Source organism: Eutrigla gurnardus (genome assembly GCF_963514095.1).
Source record: "Eutrigla gurnardus genome assembly, chromosome: 4".
Classification (NCBI taxonomy): Eukaryota; Metazoa; Chordata; class Actinopteri; order Perciformes; family Triglidae; genus Eutrigla; species Eutrigla gurnardus.
In genome coordinates this window covers 3413787-3426970 of record NC_139918.1, presented here as the reverse complement: position 1 = coordinate 3426970, position 13184 = coordinate 3413787, and the positions used below count along the sequence as shown (strand labels likewise).

The 13184-nt window shown below is 44.5% G+C and overlaps 1 protein-coding gene across 1 annotated transcript in view; it reads left to right on the top strand.

Annotated features, from left to right (window-relative positions):
- The window catches only part of LOC311012482 (cadherin-18-like), a gene marked incomplete at its 5' end in the record, with an annotated part of 195881 nt that overhangs the window by 36363 nt on the left and 146334 nt on the right, over positions 1-13184 (top strand). The window contains one exon of the mRNA XM_084007943.1: positions 12151-12270. Within this exon, the coding sequence (XP_083864069.1) occupies positions 12151-12270 (120 nt within the window). The remainder of the gene's footprint in view (positions 1-12150; positions 12271-13184) is intronic.

The following is a 13184-nucleotide window of genomic DNA, read 5'->3' as shown; positions in this document are numbered from 1 at the left end:
TTTCCTTGTCGGGTAGTGGTTTTGTAGTTCTAATGAGCCAAATTTAACCTGCTTTACAGCAAGCGTTACAAAAGCCGGTAGGTGGAGGCTCTGCGTGGAGATCAGTGGGAGAACACCCGGCAGGTGCGTGGAAGATACCTTGCAGCTAGGTAGTTTTTAAATTGGCGTCATGGCAGAGCCTGCAAAGAAAAGGAGGAGTATAATGTCCGATGAGGCGAAGAAAAGAAACCGGGAGCATGACAAAGAACGAGCTCAAACGAGAGTGAATATCAGACCGGCTCACACTCGTTGGCGAGAGCTGAAGGAGGCTACAAAATGCAAGACGGATGGTGACTTGGCTTTGTTGCTGCTGGACTTGTAAATAATACCGGTAATAATTTTTTTCCCAACAGTGTACATCTGTGTACAATACATTGTCGATTATTTTATTGGCTCATGTTAGTTAAGGCGTTAGCTATTGTGCTAATATATATGTAACTATCGCTATGGCTCATATTAGCTAATCTTAGCTAAGGCATTAGCTACTCTACCTTGTCACTGGACATCGTTGAAATTGTTCATCGTTTCATGGGCCGGTTCTGCATACAAACAAATAACGTGCGTGCGACGGTAAGCTGCAGTGGGCTAAATTATTTATGACGGCAGGAATGGCCAATTCCGCTTCCAAACTGTAGAGGGACTGAAGAGGAAAACTTCTTAAGTGTTGCTTTAAGGAACTAGTAGGTAGGTAGGTAGTAATCCAACCACTATCATCCTCAGCTGAGAGATCCCACTCATGCATAAGCACCCCATCCTTCCCAAAAACACAGAAGTACTCAACTCACTCTTAGGGAACACTGCTGCAATACATCAAGTCTGTGAGGAGTCGGCCTTTTAAGCATCACTTAACTGCTCCATGCCATGTTTTACTTGTGTTTCACTCTGTTGAGGGAAAAGCGTGTCAGCGTACAGCCTACTGATCACTTTGATTATGTTTTCAGATTTATTGTATTTGCTCCCAAGTCCGTTTTACACCACCTTTCAACAACAGTAGTTCCCTTATTATGGGGCAGTCATATTATACTATTAGACTATTAATACTATTAATATGACTTACGCATTCACACGGTCGACAAGATTTGCCAGCTGTCCTTCCTCAATTTGTCAGATTAAACTGTTGCTTTTTACCTGTATTATATGTTGAACGTCTTCGTATTTCTGTAAGATTATGGTTCGCTCCTCGTACGTGAAATATGCCGCTCTGCTGCCCGTAGACTGATCCCTGTTTGCAATTGGTCAAATGCTGCAAATCCCACTGATTTCATGTGCACGCGCTCATAGCTGGAAAGGGAAACCCTGGGTTGACTTACCGAGTTAATAACCAGCGTTGTGTGACCACTTATTAGGGCCCGAGCGCCGACAACGTCGGGCAGTGAAGCCCTATCGAAACTGCATTGATTATTTTTCTTCTGCAACTTGTGCTGCCTTTTTGGAGGCCTTGGCATTAAAATTAGCTAAAAAAAATTGCTGTGCACATGGAGACTGGCGAAAATTGCGACATTTTAGAGGCCTTGTAAAAAAACCTGCTCTCTAGCGCCACCTAGCACTACCTAGCGCTGTTTAGGCCACACAACGCACACTGTAACTCTGATTGACACAAAATTTGGTACACATGTGCAGGCAAGTGTCCTCTACAAAATCGCAATTGGAACTACTAAAGTCTGCCTCCCGAAATTTTCCGCCATTTTGAATTTTGTGAAAAATGCGTTTTTGCTCATTACTCCTAAACCGTAGATCAGATTCTCACCAAATTTGCTGTGCGTCATCATTAGACCAAGCTGGTCAAGTGCCATCAAACGAACTCCTCCTACACCGTTGATCCGATTCATGCCAAACTCGCTGAGACTGTTCTAGAGGCCTCAACGATGCAAAATCTTTGAAAGGTCTTACATAAGTCCAAGGGCGTGGCCAGGACGGCCAAAAATCTAAACTTCAATGTACATTGTCTTATATGATCAAAACTTCACATATTTGTCAAGAGTACCACCCTGAACACATCTGCACTGCAATATTGACTCATATTCAGACCGCCACCTACTGGCAATAGAAAGTGTTAAGTTTTATACTTCAGCGCACTCTTCCTAGCAGCATTATCAGATTCACCTCAAACTTGGTCACCATGTACTCAAGTCTTCAATGATGAAAATTTATCAAAAGGTCTTACATAAGTCAAAGGGCGTGGCCAGGGCGTTGCGTTTTGCCAGTGTAAAGGAAGTTTGGCGCCCGCGGGACAGAGGTAAGGAGGAGGGAACCGGGGAGCGTAATGACAGCCACGGCGCTGTTGCCACCGCACTCTATCCCTCCAGGGCACCGCGCGGGGAACGGACAACGGGCCATATATGGAGTTCCGATTACCTATCGGAATCACCGGCGTGGAGGAACACGGCTGGGAGGAAATCAGCGCAAGATGACAGGAGGGGATAAAAGGAGACGGCGGAGAACACGTTCGTGTGGAGAGTAAGGAGATGATTTAGAGAGAGAGAGAGAGAAAACTAAAAGCCCTGTGTATGACCCGCTTCTGGAAGAGAACCCCGCGCCCTGATCGACCCCCGGACCGTCTGACTACCCGCCTCTGCTTCGACCCCCGCCTGCCTGACCGCCGCCTCTCCCGCCGAGCCCTGGACCGTATGACTGCCCGTCCCCCTGTACCGAACCCCGCTCTCGCCCAACGACGCCGCCTCAGCCTCAGCCCCCTCAAGCCAGCCCCGCACTCCGCGGCATTGACAGCATCCCTGCCACAGTCTTTAATAAAGAACATTGATTGTGAATTTGGTGTGGACAGCCCTCTTTTCCCTGAAATTGGTCACGTAGCGCCTTCTCGTAACCCCGGAGGCGCCACAGAAGTAATTGTAACTTCAGCATACAATGTCCAATCTGCTTGAAACTTGCAGGATGTGTTGACATCTCTCCCTGGAACATATCCTGATCCAAGATTGACCACTCGGGGGCGCTACAGTTAATCAGCCATTTTAGGCCATTTTTCCCATTTTACCTATTGTAGGGATTGTATTTTAACGAACTCCTCTTACAGCGTTCATCCGATTGCTGCCATACTCACTGAGACTGTTCTACAGGCCTCAACGATGCAAAATCATCGAAAGGTCTTACATAAGTCAAAGGGCATGGCCAGGGCAGCGCCATGAACACGGACGAATTTCATGCTTCGCCACAATACTCTAAACTGTTATAAATTCAGTGTCCATCATCCAATCTGGTTCAAACTTCTCACGTTTGATGAGAGGTCCCACCCTGAACACGTGTGCACTGCAATATTGACATGAGTTCAGAGCGCCACCTGATGGTACCTGGAAATATCATGTTTTTACACTTTTACCGCTCCTCTGAAGAGAAAGATCACCTTTAGCTTTGACGTACCCACATAAAACTTTGTAGGTACGTAGAACATGTAGAGATGTACAAAAAAGCCTCTTGCACCCATACCCTAAAATGTACAGGAAGTCAGCCATTTTGAATTTAATGTGAAATTTTGACCGATTTTTCGCCTTTTGTATGCAGTATTTTAACGAACTCCTCCTAGACCGTTGATCTGATTCCTACCAAACTTTGTGAGACTGTTTTAGATGCCGCAATGATTAAAAATCATCAAAAGGTCTTACATAGGTCAAATGGCGTGGCCAGGAGAGCGCCACGAACACAGACAAATCTCATGCTTTGCCACAATACTCTAAACTGTTATAACTTCAGTGTCCATTGTCTGAACTGGTTCAAACTTCTCAAGTTTGATAAGATTCCCACCCTGAGCGTATCTTCACTGCAATATTGACTCACAATCAGAGCGCCACCTAATGGCAACATGAAATGTGACTGATTTTATGCCATTTTTCTGAGTAACAGCCCGCCCTTTAGGTTGGGCGTACGTGCATGAAATATTTTTTGCTAGATAGACTATGTGGAGATGTACAAAAATCCTCTTGGACCCACTGCCTAAAGTCAACATTAAGTGGGCAAAAACAATGTTTTAAACCCACTGCGTAACTCACTCATTCCTCTCACTCACTAATCCGTACAGAGCGGACAGACACACAAGCAGCAACCACTAGGGGGAGGCAGAGGTCTATCAGTGAGACATGGAGAAGGTTGTCAGCTCTGTGACTGTAAACAGACAGGGAATGGAAGGAGCTTCTGTCTCTGTTTAATGCAGTTCCAGTCTGCTTTCCACCAGATCAACCGTCAGCAATCTTTCCACACCTGCTAATGACTTTATACATTGTCTAATCTGTTCCAAACTTTACATGCACCTCAGACAGCAGTCAGTTGAACCTTCGCCATAAACATCATCACTATTATAACTATTATATACCAGTCCCAGTGTCATTGAACTTTGCACCCCAGTTGAGCACGACGACTTCAGTTGTCTGATACAATGATCGACACGACGATTCAGGCAAGAGACGATTCAGGCAAGGGACGACCGGCAATGTGGCGGTGGCCGGGGACGACCCGCGTCGTGGCGGTGGCCGGGGACTACAGGCGCCAGCCGTGGCGGTGGCCGGGGACGACCCGCGCCGTGGCGGTGGCCAGGCCAGGCGGTCCGACCTGTCAGGCGGTCGTAGCACTAACCGAGTTACGTGCCATGCGAGGGCCCGTTATCACTGCTCGCAGTTTTTTAACTTTTATTTATCGAATGCCAGACAGTCACAGTCGTGAAATACATACAAAAAAGTATTCTCTCTTTTTTTTTTATAACAAATGAACTTAGACGAACAACCCCCCCACCCCATCCACCCTTCCCCCCTCCCTTGGTAACTTATGATTAAGTATATCAGAGAAAATATTTCACAAACCACAAGGAAAGAAAGAAAATGCACACATACAAAAAAAAAACACAAATAACTACACAGAAAATACCAAATTACAATACAAAAATAAAGTGCTAGTGCTGATCATTATACAGTAGATCTTAGTATTGATTGTAGTGGATGCTTGCTCCTCAATCATCAAAACAAATTTGTTGTTCTGGAGCGTCTTAGAGGGAATAGTCTTTTGGGTGGGCGCTGGCACCGGTGGGTAAGTTTGTGCATGGCCATGCAATGAGTTTTTACAGAGAAACTTCCCGAGCTGGTAGCTCATCTAAATAATTAAGTAATGGTCTCCAATGAGTATAAAACCTGTCAGAAGAACCTCTAAGTGAGAACTTGATTTTCTCCAATCTCAGAAGACCTAAGATGTCATGTAACCAGAGATGATTTCCATAGCAACAGAATTATTTTGCGGGCAATAAGAGAGGCAAAAGCAATAACGTTGTTTTGGATGCTTGTGGTGCGAAGGTTGTCTGGAGGTTTACCAAAAATAGCGATATGTGGGGTTGGAGTTAAATTTATGCTTAATATGTCGGAAATTGTTTTGAAGAATCGTTCCCAGAATTCAGACAACTTAGGGCATGTCCAAAACATATGGGTAAGATTGCATGGGGTCTGTGAACATCTACTGCATTTATCATCAACTTTGTCCGGGTAAAGCTTTGATAGTTTTCTTTACTGTAGTGTAGTCTGTGAAAGACTTTAAACTGTATTAATGAGAGTCTGGCACAACTGGATGACGAGTTAACGGCCCATATTGCTCCCTCCCAGAAAGTCTCAGAGAAGCTCAGTTGGAGTTCTGACTCCCAATTCATCTTGATCTTATGTAGAATGGATTCACTGGTTGGGGATAGTAAATTATAAAAATAGGAGACATGGCCCTTTGACAGGGTCTTGGCTTTAAGAGCCAAGTCCATTCCGTTGGGAATCGGTATCTGTGGAAATGAAGTCGTGTGCGTTTTCTCAAAGTGTCGCAGCTGAAAGTACCGGAAAAAATCAGATTTATTAAGATTAAAGTTAGAAATTAATTGGTCAAAACTCGCAAAAATATCATTAATGTATAAGTCACCCAGACTACGAAGGCCCTTATTTTCTAGAGCATAAAAACGTGGGTCGGTCTTTGCTGGAGCGAACAAATGGTTATTGCAAATCGGAGTTGCTAGCGGGGGGGTGAGCCAACCGAAGTGGCGTCTTATTTGTGTCCAAATCTTTAGTGTTCCAACAACAACTGGATTGGAGGAGAGACTTGACGGGGATAAGTGCAAGGTACTGCATGTTAAAGCTCGTAGCGACGAGGAGCAAGAAGCCGCTTCACTTTGGCACCAACTGGTTTGAGGGGACGTACACCAGGATAAAATTTTATGCATGTTGGATGCCCAATAGTAGCCCATTAGATTGGGCAAACCCAAGCCCCCAGCTGATCTATCCCTATAGAGAAGTGAGCGACTAGCTCTTGGTCGTTTGCCAGCCCAGATGAAAGTTGAGATAATGTCGTTAATAGCCGTGAAAAATGACTTGGGAAGAAAAATGGGCAAACATTGAAAAACATACAGATATCTCGGTAATACATTCATTTTTATAATTTGAATCCTACCAGCTAGGGACAGCGGCAAGTAGTTCCATCTTTGTAGATCGGACTTGACCGTCGTTGTTAATACAGTAAAATGTTGTTCTCGTATTGTTCGCAAGGATCGTGTAATTGCAATGCCAAGATATTTAAATCCTGTATTGGCTATTTTAAAGGGTATAGTCGTTGGTTGTATGTCTACGGCCAGTTGGTTGATTGGGAAATATACGCTTTTGGATATGTTGAGCTTATATCCAGAGATTTGACCAAAGGAGTTTAATACTGTCAGAATGCGTGGGATATTTAATAAGGGATCGCTAACATAGAGGAGCAGATCATCTGCATATAACGACACTTGATGTTTTATACCCCATCTGTCAATCCCTCCGAATCCCTCCACCATTTTTAGAGCTACTGAGAGTGGTTCAATCGCTAGCGCAAATAATAATGGGGATAGCGGGCACCCCTGTCTTGTTCCCCGAAAAAGTGGGAACGGAGCAGAGCGTTGGTTATTTGTGCAGACTGAGGCCCCAGGAGAGGAGTAGAGTAATCTGACCCACGAAATAAAATTATTGTCAAAACCAAACTGTCTCAGGGAGAAAAGGAGATAGGCCCACTCCACCCTGTCGAAGGCCTTCTCGGCGTCGAGAGATATTATGGCCTCTGGGACGTTAGAGGAAGATGGAGAGAGGATGACACCTAGAAGCCTTCTTATGTTGGAGTATGAGTGTCTTCCCCTTATAAATCCCGTCTGGTCTTCTGAGATGATCAAAGGCATAACGGATTCTAGTCGCCGAGCTAGGATTTTTGCGAGTATTTTAACATCTACCGGAAGGAGTGATATTGGTCGATAAGATGCGCAGCTCAGTGGGTCCTTACCCTTTTTAAAAATTAGGGAGATGGAAGCCTGCATAAGTGTGGGTGGCAGGGTACCTTGTTCGAATGAGTGATTAAACATTTCTAGTAATAGTGGAGCTAATTGATCTGAGAATTTTTTATAAAATTCGACCGGGTAACCGTCTGGGCCTGGTGATTTACCACTGTTCATTGATTGTATTGCTTCTTTAATTTCTGAGAGCGTAAGAGCGGCATCTAATTTAAAATTATTCTCGGGTGAAACTTTAGGTAAGTCCATCTTTTCAAAAAAGTTATTCAGGTGGCTTTCATCTGAGAGGGATTCGGAGGTATAAAGCTGGGAGAAAAAAGATCTAAAAGTGCTATTTATTTTGTCTGGGTCCGAAGTTATTGAGCCCGAATCATCGGTTATCTGAGTAATTTGATTTGATGCTGTTTTTGCCTTTAGTTGCTGTGCCAGGAGACGACCAGCTTTGTCACCATGCTCATATATTAGCCCCCGGGAGCGAAGGAGAAGTTGTTCAGCTTCAGAAGTGAGAAGGAGATCGAGCTCTGTTTGGAGTCTTATTCTTTCTTTATACAAATCAGGTGTATTTGTGGCTGAGAGGGAATTATCCACATCAGCGATGGCTTCTTCTAGCTCTTTTTGCCGTGATCTGCGTGATTTATTTGCATGAGACGTGAACGAGATAATTTTACCCCTTATGTAGGCTTTTAGAGTGTCCCATAAGATGGACGGAGAAGTTTCATTATTTTTATTGGTTTCACAGAAAAAAGTAATCAATTCAGAAATAAGCTCACAAAAGTTGGCCTCTGCCAATAAGAGAGGATTTAGTCTCCAATATCTGACTCCCTTTGGCTTCATGCTAAAATGAAGGTCTAAGATTACTATAGCATGGTCAGATACTGTTATGGGTAAATACTGGGTGGAGACAATCTCCGGGATGAGATTTTTATCTACCAAAAAGTAGTCTATGCGCGAGAATGAACGATGTGCATGAGAGAAAAAGGAGTACTGTTCCACGGAGGGATGTGAAAAACGCCAAGGATCAACGAGTCCGTATTGATTCATAAAGGTAGAAAAAGCCTGGTACATTTTCACAGATGTAGTTGATCGCGAGGTGGACCTGTCCAATGTCGGATCGATTACGCAGTTCATGTCTCCTCCCATTATTAAAAGGTGGGAATCTAAATTTGGAATGAGAGTAAACAGTGAGCTCACAAATTTATGGTCGTCCCAGTTAGGAGCATAGACTGATACTAGGATTACCTGTTTTTCATATAGCGTATCTGTGACAATGACGTAGCGACCGTTTGTATCTGTAATTATTTTATCTGAGGTGAAGTGAACATTTTTCCGGATTAATATGGCTGTGCCCCTTGTTTTTACATTGAAATGAGAGTGAAAAGTTTGGTCAATCCAAGGCCTATTTAGTTTCCTACGGTCAGAGTTGCATAAATGCGTTTCCTGGAGAAACATTATGTCAGCATTCAGATTTTTAACGTGTGTCAAAACTTTTGTACGTTTAATTGCAGCGTTTAGCCTGCCAGTGTTTAATGAAATTATCCTCACAGCCTGACCACCAGTGGCGCCCCCCTTGGTTATATTAGCCATGATTCGCTGTCCAGCAGTAATATTGTCAGTTCGGTCTCGAGGAGCAAGCAGCAACCAGTGGGTGGAATCCTCTGTACACAAACAGCACAGTGTAAAATAAATGCACACAAAACACAAAACTCAAAACAAACGAAATCAAGTAAAGGCGTTTCCCCCCATCCCTTTTCCCTTACCCCAATCATCAAAACTAAACCCCAACTGTCATACTTCCCTTTCTGCATCTTCTCTCCTTTTCTCCTTTACTTGTCTCAGCTTTTGCAGCTTAAATGATCAGTTAGAACCCCCATATTAATGAACGTGAACCGCAAACACATTTTCATGACACTTATACAGTATTATTTGAGTGCCCAGAGTGATTCAGAAGTATCCTAATAAAGTAATGAAAACAAAAACAAAATGAAAAAAGATCATTTCTGAAGTAGAAATAAAGTGCAGGGCATTGGTCACTTAAAGTTGAACATTACGTGAACAGTGATGTTGGTCTCCTTTTCCTTATAATAACAGTTTTTAGTTATGTAACATATTTCCAACCTTTTTCTAACTTAAAATATGAGATATAATGATATGAAATGAGGTAGCACCAAGGCTAGGATAGCCCAGCAGCTGGGCTAAATGGTAAACATCAGGCCTGGGCCCTAGCCCGTCTGATTGGTCCTCAAGTCCCTTTAAACTTAACAAAATAGTTGACTCAAAATGTCGTCCTTGAAAAAACAATAAGTGCTGGGGCTTTCCAGGCTCCCGTCTTCATTGAAAGACTTAAAGCGAAATCAGCTCCTCTTGTGAGGAAATTAAATTAACATTACTCACATTAGCCACGGGAGAAACAGCCATTAAGCTAAGCTAATCAGGTCTCGGGGGCTGTTGGTATTCGGCCGCAAAGGTGGTGGCTTCCTCGGGTGATGAAAATCTCTTCTTCGCGCCGGTCTCCAGAGTAATCTGTAAGCGGGCCGGGAAGAGAAGCGTCGGCCGGAGTGCCAGGTTGTAGAGGTCGGCCATCACCGCCCGGTACTTAGCTCGTTCCTCGGCGACTTCAGGCGTGTAGTCCTCAAAGATCTGGATTGGTGACCCTCGGTACTGGAGCTTCCCTCGCTGCTTACGAGCTTCTCGGATGATCGACTCCTTGATCTGGTAGCGATGGAGGCGAATTATTACCGGTCTGGGCCGAGAGCCAGGTTGTGGTTTAGCGGTGAGCGCTCTGTGGGCCCGGTCCAGTTCTGGAGGAGACTGAAGGATCTGGTCGCCGAGTACTTCAGCCAGGAGGTCGGCAAAGAAGTTCGCGGGCCTGGGTCCTTCAATTGACTCTGGGAGGCCAATTATCCTGATGTTGTTTCTGCGGCTGCGGCTTTCGAGATCGATAGTCTTAGCTATTAGCTTGGTGTTGCTATTTGCTAATGCTACACACCCCCCCTCCAGGGCTTGGATTCGTTGGGCCTGCATTTCAGCGTGCATTTCCAGTGAGTCCATTCGCTGACCGTGCTCTGTAATCGTTGTCTGTATTCTGTCGAGCCTTGACTCCAGGGTCGCGAATGTACTTTTGAAGTCGGCGGCAATGCTAGCTCTGTGCTCTTCCAGCATCTTAGCTATGCTAGTTAGCGCCGTGCTATCATCTGTCGGAGAGGCGGTCGCCCCTGCTTCTGTTTCCGTCATTATAGGATCTTTTTTCTTCCTCGGCATTCGTCTAAATAGTTTAGGGCTTGGGTGCAAGCTCTTTCAGTCTTAGTCGGGTGGGGTTTTTGACGAAAATATACGTTTTCAAGTTATCGCTGCGGGAGACTGAGACAGCGCTGCCTTCACATGCTCACCCAAACCGGAAGTCCCACTGCTCGCAGTTTTAATTCTGATTGTCTTTGTTAGGGTTACTTAAGCTGGATAACTGGAGGATACCCTGGGTATGTTGAACTCGCTTCGTATTACAGGCCTCAGAAACGAGAGGTTAACACCAGGACCAAGAAGTACAAAACAGGAAATCAACAAAATGACAGGGGGAAATAATGCAATGGGGCTTTCAACCTGGTCATTCCACACCAGAGCACTACTGTCAGTAAAAGGGGCAAAACTCCCCCCAATGGCAAACACTGAGCTGCTCCTGTGCCTTAGAATATGGAATGGAACAAGCTCTTCTGCCTGAGAGATGGCTACTGAACCCTCCATAAGGAATGGTGCGAAGATCTCATTCTCACAACTCCTTGAAACAGGGACGAAAATCCGACTTTTCATGCAGTGGTTCTCGATATGCATTGCCCCAAACCCATCTTCGGTAATGAATTTCAGCTGTCTAAAAGTTCCTCAAATGAGCTCGACTGAAAACATGCTGCTTCTGTGTCTGTACCTTTAAATGCTAATGAGCTCCATCTGTCAGCCTACTGGGAGAGAGATGGAGAGGAAGGCTTGCACTACGCGGCAGCATGCGGCAATGTTTACGTGGATGTATCACTATGGCTCACCTATGTGGTTCAGGTGAAGTTGCTGGGTCCCGTATAGTTGGGACAGATCCTTTTACTAGGGTCAGTGTCGAGGCAAAGCCAGCTTTGTACTGACCCTCGTTACTGAAGCAGCGCGATGTGAAGTGGTTCACAACTGGTCCTCCCTGAACTCCCAGGATGAGGAAAACAAGCGACTCCTCCATGGTCTCTGCAGCCCACCCACTGGTACAACGGTACTCCTATGGGCTGTTCAGATTCAGCTCCCGTCATTACGTAATGAAGGGAGTCATTTGCATAGGCCAAACTCCTCTGCGTGATGATAGTTAGCTAACCACTTCACATTGGACTGCTTCAGTAACGAGGGTCAGTACAAAGCTGGCTTTGCCTCGACACTGACCCTCGTAAAAGGATCTGTCCCAGCCATACTGGACCCAGCAACTTCACCTGAGCCACATAGGCGAGCCATTGCGATACATCCACCTTAAACATCGGTACATGCTAACGTAAGAGGCATCATCTCCGTGGCTCTCCAAGTAGGCGATGACAGAGGAGCTCATTAGCATTTAAGGTGCAGGCACAGAAACAGCCTGTTCTCAGGAGAGCTCATTTGAGCAACTTTTAGACAGCTGAAATTCAGGAGCACGGATGGGTTTGGGGCAATGCATATCGAATACAGTATTGTTGGACCTCTGACAGCTGTGTGGAATTGAGGAAAAACAGTATAATATGGGACCTTTAAAGGTACACTTTAAGGACACTCCCTTTCTGTATTATTTCGTAGTGGTCGATGCTCATCTGATTACTTATTCATTTGTTTCTTTCTCTGTGCAGGAACATCAGTTTTGCAAGTGACGGCCTCAGATGCAGATGATCCGACATACGGGAACAGCGCCAAAATAGTTTACAGCATCCTGGAGGGACAACCCTACTTCTCCGTCGACCCCACGTCAGGTAGAGGCTGATTTTGAAGGTTCAGACAGAGGTGGCTGATGACCGTTCACAGGCTAACGGTGCAGAAACCCGAGAAAAGCTCAGTGGTTTTTACTGTGTTGGTTGAGTCCATTAAATGTTTCGGGGCCTTCCCAGGCACTGTTTGATGATGCAGGTGGTGAGTTCTGTGAACTGTTTTTAGCAGTGGAGCCAGAACTTTTAGGGGATGAGTGTCACGGGTGTGGGCTGCCCTTCAAATGACAGCCTCCACCTGCTCCATTGTTTCTGGTGAAAGAGCAGGTGGACTGAAGGTTGGTTAGTTTGAACAGCTCAATAATGATCAGGAACCCCTGCTGATATTTGTTTACCCATCGTTTTCACCAGGAAAATGCTATGTATAAACTGATAGTAATAAAAATAGTATATACGTTTCTAAAAATACTCATATGCCAAATATTCAGCTTCATGTTTACCAAAAAGTTATTCCAACAATATCCACCAAGAAACCTTTGCTATGGTTAAGGGTAGGCAACTCAAATGTCTTGGATAATGTTAGAGAAAGTTTATGTCATGATAAAAGGTTTTGACAGGCTTTATATGGCTATGGCAGTGAGTATGGAGCTGTGAATGCATTAACATTTTAATGCGGTTGAAAGAAATGCTCTTCATCAAATAAATTGGGCCTCAGTCATGAAATGTTTATGCAGAGATCTGATCTCATCATTTTTAACTTGGGGGACCAAACACAAGAGAGGTTTGTTTTGATTTGGCAATATTTTTTTAGAATAGAAGTTTTTTGTATTAGAAATTCCTATGTTTGCATTTTTATCACGTTTCAAAGCGGTCCATTCTATCACAATGTTAGTGCATAATATAATACATAAACAGCTGCTCATTTACCTAATATTAGATTGTTGTGTATGGCATGAAATAAA